The sequence below is a fragment of the Genypterus blacodes genome, unplaced genomic scaffold (genome assembly GCF_046128005.1).
Source record: "Genypterus blacodes isolate CSIRO-AG114 ecotype Tasmania unplaced genomic scaffold, CSIRO-AGI_Gbla_v1 ptg000107l_1, whole genome shotgun sequence".
NCBI lineage: Eukaryota > Metazoa > Chordata > Actinopteri > Ophidiiformes > Ophidiidae > Genypterus > Genypterus blacodes.
The window spans coordinates 521,336-534,338 of record NW_027466911.1 but is presented as its reverse complement, the minus strand read 5'-3'; the positions used below and the strand labels follow the sequence as shown (position 1 = coordinate 534,338).

The window sequence follows — 13,003 nt, the reverse complement described above, 5'->3', positions numbered from 1 at the left end:
CTCATTTTACTCTCCTACACCAAACACAAATACTTTTAGTCTGTTGATTTGATGAAGACTGTCTTGATCAAAGGATTTCTGTTAAGAAGGTGATTTTTTTTGTAGAAATGCAGAATGTTTACTGTGATTGAGTCGGACAGAACAAACCTCAAAGGCGGCCATCATCAGTCAGCGTTTCTATAGACACACACACAGACACACACGCTAGGTATTGACATTTGTGTTGTTTATCCATTCTTCCTCAGACTTACAGTGACAGTAACTCTTTTGTAGAATTCTCTGAAATCCTCATAACATCCTGACAAGATTCCGTAAATTGAATGACCTGTGAAAAACGCCTCGTAATGATGAAATGTGATTTGGGAAAAACTTTTGAGCCAAATAATTAATAAATAAAAATAAAGAATCTCGGGCTCGGGCTCGAGCTCGGGTCCTAGTATTTCTTGATACGGCTGTTAAATTTGTTTTGATTGTTAATCTTGGTTTGTATGAAAAGAGAATAATACATCATTGATTTATTGTGTGTCCCTGAAATTGACATTGTCAAGCAAATATATGAACAGCAGATAAATCAAGAGGACAAAATGATTTTGTAATGCGATTTTCTGCAGGGAAATGTGCATCTTGCGTGTGTGTAGGTGTGCTGCGTCTGATAATGTTTTTATTTATGTTCTCCTCAGCATTTTCAGATCAAATCACAGGGTTAAGAACTTGTTTAAGAGTCTGTGAGCTTGAAATGGATTTTCAATTAAAAAGGTAATTTGGCTGCAGTTTGAGGACAGCACTTTTCTCATTTTGGAATGAGCTAATTTGCATAATTGTCCCATAATACCCTGAATTAGCATCTGTAAATCTTAATTTGATAGGCCAACTCCAGCTAGAGGTGTCAGGATTGAATTGGAATACAACCTTGGATCTCAGTGGTGATGCCTGAAAAAGGTCCTTTTCATAAAATCGAGATGTCATCAACTAGGATCTGAATAAAATGAATCTCTTTTCATACTATTGCATGAGTCTGAAGCCCTTCACTTAATTATGCTCCCCTTTCAGCTCTCATCTTTTCTCCTTCATCAATAACCTCTTATCTTTTTCTCAAATGCCTCACCACAGCGCTTCGATTACACCTATTTGGTCATCTTCAGGACTCCTAACTGAAGGACTTTTGTTCTCTTTGCTCAGTGCGTTCGGTTTTGGTTTGGCCATTTGGTCCTGTAATCAGAGAGGAGAGCAGAGTGGAGTAAGTGGAGATTGAAATCAGAATTGAAAAAAATGTGTGTGGCCTTTTTGAGGAAATTTGGTTGAAGATGTTCACCCATCTCTGCTGTGTATCTGGGCAGGGAACATTGAAACATCCATCTCACCACAGTGGTTATGTGATTTAAAAACGTCTGTTGCTTGGTTTGCTGGTTTGGATGTTTGTAAACTCAAAAGGATGTGAACCGAGAGAGGCCTAGCCCAGAGAAGAACACACCAACTTGAGTGCATTTCTTATATTTCAATATTGATACACCAATCGCAATGAAAATATATGATAGACAATCAATACCTGCAATTTGCTCCACATTCTTGCACATTTTATGAAGAATAAAGCTTGTAAGTCCTTTGATGATGATGATGATGATAATGATGATAATGATGATTATTATTTGACTTGTCTCTTTTTATGGCTTTACTTTAATCTCTTTAATTTGTTAGAATGTGTCAAAAATGGAAGTGTGGGATCAATATGACAAAAACGTTGAATGACAATGTAATGGGTTCCCTCTTGTGCAGAATATGTTTTCACTCTTCCAGGGCCTGTTTCTTCTATATATATATATATATATACTGTGTATATATTTAAATATATGAGTCTCACCTTCCACCCTCTCTTCTTTTATCAAATCGCGCCAAATGCAAGGTGACACTCTCCCTCCTGATCAATTTGCTTTCTTTCTCTTTCAGGAATCCAGAATAAACTGCATCCGCATTGCTCGCAAAGGTAATTCAACAGGAGTATTTATTCTCTTACGTTCATTGTGACATTGAATGTATTTCCCTGTGTCATCTCACTGCTTTTTTTAACGTTTTTAAGCTTCTTAGATTTGAAAAATAGAAAAGGAAGGTGTTTGGTTTCTGCTGCGCTGTTGTTCAGCTCTCACACTCAAATCCAGAGGTGTGGGTTTGGGGCAAATGTGTGATGGTCCAGGCTGTTTAGCAGTGGAGGCCTCAGAGGAAAGGCCAACAAGCAGGGAGGGATTAGAGGTCAGGCTTTCATCCTGTTTGTTTGGGGCAGATGCTGGAACACACAATATCAAAGGCTTCTCTTTGTTCTCGTCAGCAACAAACTACACAGATTCGTGTGAGTGCTTTGACCTCTGTGGGGTCCGGAAGGGTCCTCCACATCAAAAAACGTCCAGATGGAGCTACCTTGGTCTTTGAGAATGAAACGGAACTCGTCTGTAGCTCAGCTTTGGGATAGAAAGGGACATGAAAAGGGCATGGAAATTGACTCTAAATCCATATGGCAGGAGAGCCTCTGTCTCTGCTACAGCACTCTGTCAGATCACGCTGAATAAAAGTCATGTATTTATAGTTTTCATAGTGGCGCAACGGTAAACAGAGCCTTGTAAGTAAATGGAACTGGCGGGGTGTCCTTTTTTGGTGAAGGCCTCTTTTTTGTGAGTGAAAAAACAAAATGAGAAGAGATGAGGCTCTTCTCATGCATAAAGCCAAAAGGCAAGGCCAGCCATTTCAGCTCAGTGTCTCACTCCATCTGCCCCTCGCACACCCGCTTAGGCAATGATTAATTATGCCCCTTACAGCCGAGAGCACTGCGCCGCCGCTCGGCTCGGCTCTGCTCGCCTCTTTCCTCTCCCGCTAAGCAACTAAAGGGAGAAAGAAAGGAGAAAATACAGAGAGAAGTGAGTAATGAAAGAGAAAGTGGAATGGAAGATACCATATAAAATATATATTTATGATATATACATAACTAACTAAATCAGCTTTAGATTTTGCAATGAAATGATGGTGTAGCTGTGAAAAAGACATGAAAGCTAAACTAATAGGAGGAGAATCTATCAGGATGATTTTCAATTTCAAGGTTCGAGAGGTCAGGGGGTTTTCTTGTTCCAGTTTGTGATCTCTGTGATCTGCTTCTGCCGTTAACGTCGCCTCTGCGTCGCCGGTGCCCTAAGCCGTTACGATCAACTGAACCCATCTCAAGCAAAGTGGAGGCAAATGATTGTGGCTTGGATAACAAAGCTGGAGATTACATTTCAACTTCCAGGTGACAGTTTAATTAAGGATTCTCTGGTGGGCTCAGCACAACAATAGACTTCCCATTTCTCCCCTAAGTGCCAATTTCCACCATCGCGCCACCATCGGGTTGGCGGCTTCGTGGGGCGAAATCTATTTCACGCTCGTGTTTGGCTTAATAGAATTTTCTACACTAAATGTGGCAAAACAACGTATCTGTCCGTAACGTCAGGAAACTGAAATTGATGCTCTCCTTCTCATCTGCATTTAACTGTAAAGTACACCTGCGCTCCATCTGAGGGTGTTATTTTAAATCAAGTTGCAGTGTAACGCAAATAGCCGAGGTTATGGACCTAGAGACAGATTATATATTTGAAAGCACCCTCAGATGGTAGTTTAAACTCACAAAACCCACAAAAATCCCCCCAAAAATACATTCATTAAACAGAACCTCAGAAGCCAGTGAACACTCATAACATGACGTGTTCTCTACGCAGACATCAGAGCCGTCATTGATTCTAGACCCGACCAAAGAAGGAAATGATGTTGTCCTACTTTGAGGGTAGAGAAGCTTCCATAATGTGCCCAGGGCTGCAGATAGTTGGACTGAAGCGTGGCTCTGTTTTCCACTCGTCTGCCCCAGATCTGATCGCTCCTCGGCACGCCAGCGTGCTGGAGCTCTATCCCCGGGCCTGCTCTGACTTTCTGCGGCTCTGGAGATACTTTGCATGTTCCAGTAGGCTCAGAACAGCTCGTTTCAGGGCTGGAGGACAGGCTAGCACACACTCAGGAGAGCTACATCAGTGGGCTGCTAGAACGTGACAGAGAAAGACCCGCACTCTCCTGCACCATTTACATAAGTATGAAGATTTATGCCAGAGAAATGAATAACCTGCTATTATTAAAATGACCTTTGCAGTAGCTCACACACGCGAGGGCACCTTGAGATTACACTGTAGAGCCTGCAGTGACTTATGACTCAAAAAAGATGTATACAATTTCATTCTTTAGGAAAGAAATGCATATATAATGTGTAATGACAGCATCTCATTGTATGTGTCATTGTAACATTTAGAAACAAGGTGAGCAGATTTACTCACTCAGGTGTTTTTAAAGCTGCACTAAGAAACGTCCCTTTATTGTGACTTGGTGTTTGTGTTTCTGCTGATCTTTGTTCCTCGTCAGCACATTTACATGCACATTATACATTCAAAGCACACTCACGCTTTTTTTTCTGTTTGGATTGGGGAGAAAAATGTGCAGTAAGGTTATACACAATGGAAATTAAAGGACTCCATCCCTCGCCAAGTAATACATTACTCGCTAATTGATGGGTGTATTTGGGAAAGTGTGCCAGGTGAGGAAATGTTTACACACGTGTTAAGACCTTGATTCTTAATAATCCAGGTCCGTGTACAGACTCGGAATATGCAATAAATCAATCCCCTCCAACACAGGATTGTCTTCCCATCTGTGTATCAATCTCAGCCTGCACCATCTCAGAGTTAAGCGCCGAGTCGTGTCTACTCAGCGGACAACTGAGTCGCATTTATTCCATCCAATAGATAGATAGAAATGGAAATAGATTCATTGCTTCATATGGAGTCGAGTCAAGGTTTTCTAAGTGCCTGTAAAGTGCTGACTGAGAACCAGAGGAGTTAAGGTGCTTCTGTCAAGTGACGACAAGTAAAGATGTCCAATGACAGCCTTTCAAGCCAAACCTTCAATCTGTCTGCAGCCAGACGTTTTATTGTCAAGCACAATGTGTTATTATATGCGATATCCCTGAGGACCCTATGTAGTGTTGGCTTGGCAACACACGCAAATCCTCTCCTACTGTCTCTCTCTCTCACTCCTTTATCCTCTAATATATCATAGTGACTTTTTGAAAATATTATATGAAAACATCTATTGAAATGTAGCTATCCATAAAAGTTCGCCATGAAGAAATCCATCACAATTCCGCACATCTCCCCACAGTTGTCAGTTTGAATTGAATGACAGCATTGTCTAGACTTCCAGCAGAGCGAGAGCGAGAGCGAGAGAGAGAGAGCGAGAGAGAGGGAGAGGTGCATTTCCATTTCCTTCCTCTCTATGTACATATCTTTTGTTTTGCTTCACCATCCTTCTTCTTCTCTTCTTTGCTTCTCCGTCCAACTCCTTTTGTCTTTCTGTATCTTACACTAGCGGCGTGCAAAGACCACCGCAAGGCCCTGGAGGTGTCCCAGCACTCTGAGGACATGGGGCTCATACTGGGAGTGTGCGCCGGGGGCCTCATCGTCCTCATCCTCCTGCTGGGCGCCGTCATCATCATCATCAAGAAAGGGTAAAAAAAAACTCCCCGCCGCAAACTGTTGACTACAAATTTGCCTCCTCATGCAAAACATTTGCGTCACGCCACATCTTCTTTCCTTTCCTCTCCTTTAATTTTTTATTATTTTGAGCAAGAGTTTAGTGTCACGTCTCATACTTGCTGAACTTTGTTAAAGGTCATGGCTGTTCAGGGAAGATACCGGAGCCTAGAGTCAGAGCGGCATTGTTTTCACTCCTGTATGGCAAACCAAAGGGACCAAACAACTCTCATCTGCAGAGCTTATCTGCGTGTGGAGTATTTAATTAAAGGCGGATGCAATTCAATTAGTCACTTAATTACGCATGCCAAGCAGAGGCCTGACCCTTAAATGAGATGCTAATTGAGAGGGAAAGGTGGGCTTTTGGAGATTATTAGCCAATGATCCCACAGGTCTACAGTAGATCACTTCCACCACTGGGCTCAGCAGTTTATTTAGCTGTGATTGTAGTCCAGCCCCCGGGCCTAAACCGCCATTTAACTCAAATATTCAGCATTGAACATGGAAATGCTAACCGTGGCAAACAGGGAGTTATTTAGAGCTGCATGCAGTCATGATTAAATGGCTGACACAGCTGTTATTGTCACGTTGAAAGTCACCGGCAGTCTGCGTGTTAGTTCAGGTCGATCTCCACCGTGAAGCCAGCTCGCAGGGAAATCGATCGCGAAATTCACTGTGACAGGAAGCCACGTGGTTTACCCCTTCATGTGTAACGGCGAGATGTATTCAATGGAAGGAAAGACGCATTCTCTCCTTTGCTGTGGTTTGGGTCCGTCAGCGTCTGCTCGGTACATACGCATTTGTCACATGGCTGCCTGCATAGCCCAGCTCACGAGAGGACGGCTCTCATTTCACTGTGATCAATGCATCCTGCTCTCCGCTGACATTGCTTGCATCTTACATCTCTTCTTTCTCCTTCTCCTGCACTCTTGCCAGAAGGGACTACAACTCTTACTCTTACTATCCGTAAGTGACTCCACCTCCTTTCTTTCCCATCATTTTGTGCTCCATCCTTCACATGCTTGTGTTCTGCCAATCAATCCTCAGTTTTTAAGAGGCAAAATTGTAAAGCAGTTGATCCACTTGAACCCCTCTCTCTCTCTCTCTCTCTCTCTCTCTCTCTCTCTCTCTCTCTCTCTCTCTCTCTCTCTCTCTCTCTCTCTCTCTCTCTCTCTCTGTGTTATTGCATATCTCTATAACCCTCTTTCCCACCATTTTCTCAATCCATTAATAGGAAACCAGTGAACATGAATAAGACGCCCATTACCTACCGGCAGGAGAAGAGCCATATGGGCTCTATGGAGCGGAGTTTTACAGATCAGAGCACCCTACAGGATGATGAAAGAATGGCCCTCTCTTTCATGGATACACACACCTGCGGCACACGCAGTAAGACCTACGCATCAAAACACACATACATACATATACCATACCTACCGCAATGCAATCTCATGCTTGATGTACATCTGAAGCTATGGTTTACGTACAAATGACCCCCAGCACCAACCAACGCTGCATGAAAGCAAAATACACGAGTGAAGTTAGACGTTTGAAATAAGATATAGATTTGTGATTATCTGTCATTTCATCATCGGTATTTCCTTCTGTAACTCCTTTTTATGGCGTCTTTAAAGGTGGTTTGGCTTTTTGCTCTACTTTACTCTGCCAATCCATTGCTGTAATATTTACATGAGCTCTTCTATTAAACCATCATTTCCTAGAGAGATGCTATGTGACACACACTGCTGTTAATCTGATTTCACCTCACCAGTGTTATATTACAAGAGAGATCTTTTATTAGCGTTGTGATTATGTTTTGTCACATTATCTGTCTGGGTATTACATTAAAATTGCAAATGGCCTGTGTGTGTGTGTCTGTGCGTGTGTGTGTGTGTGTGTGTGTGGCGCAGGTGATGCTCGTAGTTCGGTGAACGAGGCCAGCAGCCTGTTGGGAGGCTCCCCCAGGCACCAGTGTGGGCGTAAAGGCTCACCTTACCACACGGGGCAGCTCCACCCGGCTGTGCGAGTGGCCGACCTGCTTCAGCACATCAACCAAATGAAGACTGCCGAGGGCTACGGCTTTAAACAGGAGTATGAGGTGAAAGAGAGTTAAAACACTACCCTGGTACATTCTGACAGCATCAGACGCATATCAGTACACAGGTGGAGATCCATGAGGGAAAAAGGTTAGAGGACATTGTTTACAGGTGAACCTCTGTCTAGCGATCCAGCCAGATAGATTCAAAAGCACCCAACGACCTTTAATTCCATACCTAGTTCACCTGATTTGTACCCTTGTTTGGTGTTTAGCCATCTCATAAATAACAGAGATGTAGTGGAAATTGGATAATCCTCGAGGTGGACTCACAAGGACAACATCTGAGCTACAGTATGTTGTTGGAGCTTCTGTTTGTATACTGTATGTGCTGCCAGGGTTACTGCTGTGGGCTTATGTACAAAAACCAGAGCTTTGCTTGCATTCTTGGCATTCCGTCTGGCTTCCTCAAGGATGTGTCTTGTCCACTCGCCAGTTTTCGATTTCCATGGACAAGAATACAAAGACTGTCGAGTTCTGCTTTTTGGAGAGTGTGACGTTCACGTGGTTCTATTTACACTCAGCAGCATCCACTTCGTCAAATGGTGGTACCCAAAGTGTGTTGGAGGGATGGAACGAGGTGGATTGTGGATTTGCCTTGGATCTTGAAGCAGCCAGTGGATTTGGACTGCAAACCGCTAACTTAGACACGATTTTTCTCCTGTATGCTGCCACAAAGAGGCGTGGGAGGCTATCAATCCTCCGCTGACATCACCACATATCATCACCCACTGAAATTAATTAGCAGGGTTAAAAAGTCATCTAGATCCCACTGTCGGCCAGAGTATGAATTAATCATCCTCATCTGGGTCTAAAGAAGACCTCTGTCCTGACAGTAGGTCTGACGAGGTTACGCCACCCCCGAGGTGCTGCGGGTAGCGAATCTCTAGTCCACTGGCAACAGATTGTAGGGCAGCCAGCAGAGAGATGAGGGTGAAGACCGCAATGCTCAAGTGGGAGTCGGAAAAAGACAAAAGAGTACAAAGGGCGAATGAGCTCTAATAACCTCTAAATAACCGAGAAGCTTATACTTCAATTTTCATGTGCGCGTCTGATTCCCATGCTTTCAACACGCAATTTAATTGTAACCTTGTTGACTTGGTGACGAATCCCACCTCGTTCTAGTCGATGGTGATTAGCTTAAGGAAATGGCCCAAAGAAAATCCATAAAAGGCAGCACTTTACTTGAAATAAAGAAGTTACACAGAATGTATTGCTGGATAGAAGCCACACCAACAAGAAGGCTGAACTGAAGTTGAGTTGAGTTTTGCTTGAAGGTCCAGTGAAGAGAATAAATGTTTATAATGTTTATGATGCAGCAGAAAGTAGTGGTTTGACCTCAAAGCAGAATCAAAACAGCGTGTCCTTAATAATAATCCCAACTGTTTTGAAGTACAAACATTTTTAATGAGCCCTGCAAATGTTGGAGGACATCTCACCTTAACCAGCCTGATTCTCCCGTAGCTACACAATATAGACATAGAGCGACATTTCTGGGAGTGCAACCTCTCGCACCGGAATAGTTTTAGAGGCTTGTTTGATAATGATGGGATGTCCCAGGCGAGCCCGGTGGGATTTGTAGGAGAGGGCAATTAAACTCCTGACCCTGGCACAGCAGGGGAGCAACAAGTATCCATAATGAGCCGCCTGATGCTCAGATCCTGAACGCTCATCTGGGACGGCAAAATTAGCTGTGCTGCCATATCCCGCGCACTTTGCCTTAGCGACAACACATTTAAGCAGATGGAATCACACCTATCACACTTATCTTTAGATTGAATCATAAACAGAGGCACAGCGTACTGTTTTTACCTCTCCTGCTCTTGAATGGTTCTATCTGTAGCCGTGTGGTTGAGGACACATAATAAAGGAGTCAGTACATTGAGTACGTCTCACCAAGTGGAACAGCTGTGGCTGAGGTCACGCCCTGGACCGAGGACCACCTCTGTCGCCGATGGCCGGGGACGTTCAAGAAGAAGAGAAAACATATTTTGTCTCTGGTTGGTGGTTTTTCCCTCTGGACGTCCGCTTGTAGACTCATTAAAGTGTCCCTCTCGGGCAAAACAACCTCCTCTCAAAAAGAAATCAATACGCCCCTCCTTGTGTGTTGGTCTCTCCGCTGTGTGAGAGTGTGTGTTTTGATGGAGTGTCCCTCTCTATTATGAGGGAAAATGATGAGGAGTATCATATTACACTCCCCTGGCAGGTATAGCTTTTTATTTCCCTGAAGACTACCAATGTTCTGTAAAGACATTGATCATGAATTTACAGTGAAGTGTAAAGGGACGAGCGTGTGTGTGTGTGTGTCTGGCAGCTGGTGTTGTTACAGTTGTATTCCCAACGCAGAGACGTCCAAGTAAACACAGAACAACAAAGATGTAGTAGACGACTCAAACTTTCATTATGGCGCTTTGCACTGCAACCCCTGAGGCTGAGGTTACCGAGGATTATGTAGTCAATAATTCACCGTATAGATGCAGCAGTGGCACGTTTACACGAGTACTTGTTGAAAGAAAGACTTGTTTTCTCTACTTCTGTCAAGAAGTTTTATTTTCCTAACACATCCGTTAGTGTGTTTGTTTGTTGGGTCATGGCCAAGCGAAGACCCCAATAGCAATGTTACTTGGAGCTGCTCTGTATTCAGGGTTTGATCCAGGAATCTTTGGCATGTTGTTCATGTTTTCAGTCAACATTTCACCAGCCTCAATGAAAAACAATCGATCATATTTATCCCATGATCAGTGGGTGCAATTTGGTCAAAATCCAGTTCAGCATCCAGATGGAGCCAAAAAATGTTTATTTTTGTATTTTGTTCCTCTTGAGGCTCAGATATGTACAAAAAGAGTCATTTTATCCAGGCTGGCTCAACCTCGGTGCACTGTAATGCTGCTTTTCTACATCTGTAATGTGTGTCGGCCTCGTTGATTCTGGTGCATAAGTTCATTACTCATTAATACATTATGAGTCACCCACGGTTAAATTCTGACAAATGCCGTGAAATGGCGAAAAAATGATGAATCTCCCTGCAACTTTTGGCTTTTTGGCATTTTCAAAATAATGAACTTGTGGGTAATAAAATTGCACATTCAAGCAAATTAGTTATTAGACATATAGGTTTCACAGTGATCCTCAGCATGTAGAGTGGTGCCTCGTCGATGGGAATTAAATAATAATTAGAATCCTTTCTTTGATGTAATGTTAAAAACACTCCACAAACCGCAAGGGTGTTGATGTCATGACAGAGAGACGTGCGCAGTGCCACTGGAGTATAATGGCTCTGAAACGCTCTTCGCTGTCTTAGTATTCCTTTCATCTCATTTTACTTTCCATTTTATGTGATCCCCTTAACCAGCCTACTCCACTAATCCCTGTTGATGTGGGTTTCTAATCAATCTTCCACAGGTCTGCGTTTCTTTCATTTTTTTCTCCAATACAGACACGCTCACACACTCTCTACGTTTCTGCTTTCCTCGCATCTCTCCTCTCTCTCAAGGGCTGAGCATAAGACTTCTGGGAGCAGATAATACAGCACAGAGGTATAGGATAAAATATATATATATATATGAGGGAGGAAGGGAAGAGTGGACAGAAAGAGATAGACTGAGTGATTCAGAGAGCAATAAAGACCCCAAGAGAGAGAAAAGTGAGGAGGAGGCGGGCGTAATACCAGGCAGGATTTGGCTGGTTCCTGTCTCTCTGTGGGGAGAAGTGTGTTGTAATCCCCTGCTCAGCATGCAGACTTAGCCGTAGTTTCACCAAGTTCCCTGGTGGCTCAGCAAGCACAGGGGGTTGGCCAGTATAGGAATGTGTAGGTGTGTCTGTGTCTGTCTGTGTGTCTGTGTGTCTGTGTGTGTCTGTGTGTGTGTGTGTCTGTGTGTGTGTCTGTGGGCTTTTGGACTTTTATTCATGGGTCTGAAGAGACTGTTTCAGGCTTAATTTAGCCCTGCAGTGGACACACAAGAGTTGCTGGTGAGAGTAAATCCTCCCCATGCAGACAGGTGGATGATATGAAATGGTGGTTGAGTACAGTGTGTTATAACTCAGCCGAGCAGCCCAGCAGCTGGCAGGCTCTTTTTTTATCTGCCTTCACTCTAATTAACAGAAGGTTTGATTGACTGTCGTCTTATAACTCGGTAATTTGGTTTATATTGAGTAGCAGTCACTAAGTTACACATCAGCAAACATTTACAGTATCTGAACTCATTTATTGATGTTTCTCATCTTTCCTGCATTTTGGGGAGTTGTGTAACCGACATTTGCACCTTCCATGACCCCACTGTGAGCCTAGTAAATCCTAGCATAGATTTATTTGTTTCTGTCGATCATAGACTATTTTATCACATATAATTAGTAGATTAATTACAGATGATCATTAAGCGGAGGTGCATCTGGGGTCCATCAGTCATGAAGACTACTGAGGCTCCCGATGCTGTTACTTTGTTAATTATTGCTTATCGCTCTTTGTCTTAACATTTAGTGTGGCCACACATTGGATCAGCTGAGCTTGAGGAGATGAGCCGAAACATAAATGTGTCTTTATCATGTTGAGCACAAAAGACAATTTTCCTTGTCATACATCAAACAAGAGAAAAGATCATGAAGTGGTGTTGTGATGGGTTTATCTGCGTTGGTTAATGTAGGAGGGCCCCCCTGCTCTTGAAATTGACAGTAATGGCCTCTTTATCTCTACAGAGCTTCTTTGACGGCTGGGACTGCACCACGAAGAAGAAGGACAAAACCAAAGGGAGGCAGGATACTTTACTGGGATGTAAGTAATCGTAAAACGGATGCACGTAAAAATAACTCCACATAGCAAGGAAATGCATTGAAGACTTGAAATATGCAAAGCGAAATTTCTGCCTCCTGACTTTCTCTTCATTCCATTGATCTCAGACGATCGCCACAGAGTGAAGCTCCATCCCCTCTTGGGAGACCCCAACTCAGACTACATTAACGCCAACTACATCGATGTAAGTCAAGTCTTTCTTTACTGTGTGACACTTGATTCAAATAGTCAGCCTCTACTTAGCCACGGTCCATCTCTCTCATTCCTGTAACCAATCTGCTGGCCCACTTTCACCCGGAAGCCGTCATTCAATCAAACACTCTTCCTGTGCTGTTATGCCAGATCCCATAATTGTCAATAGCTATGCCCCCGACCTAGATTAAACTGCTACCTCTCTTGCTCAAACAAATTGGAATAAATGCACTTAATACCTTTCTGTAAAATGTCCCAAATCCCCCCAGAATTAAATAGAAATGATTGATGTTTTTCAATCTCTGAATGAGCCGGGAGAAGATGATCCTTTCCACCGTTCAC

General features: G+C 43.2%; 1 protein-coding gene across 1 annotated transcript in view; it reads left to right on the top strand.

Annotated features, from left to right (window-relative positions):
- Window positions 1-13,003, top strand: part of ptprub (protein tyrosine phosphatase receptor type Ub) — a 131,614-nt gene that overhangs the window by 98,160 nt on the left and 20,451 nt on the right. Inside the window, exons 13-18 of the mRNA XM_076160814.1 lie at window positions 1,945-1,981; window positions 5,425-5,563; window positions 6,823-6,977; window positions 7,499-7,686; window positions 12,376-12,451; window positions 12,577-12,653. Coding sequence (XP_076016929.1) covers window positions 1,945-1,981; window positions 5,425-5,563; window positions 6,823-6,977; window positions 7,499-7,686; window positions 12,376-12,451; window positions 12,577-12,653 — 672 coding nt within the window. The remainder of the gene's footprint in view (window positions 1-1,944; window positions 1,982-5,424; window positions 5,564-6,822; window positions 6,978-7,498; window positions 7,687-12,375; window positions 12,452-12,576; window positions 12,654-13,003) is intronic.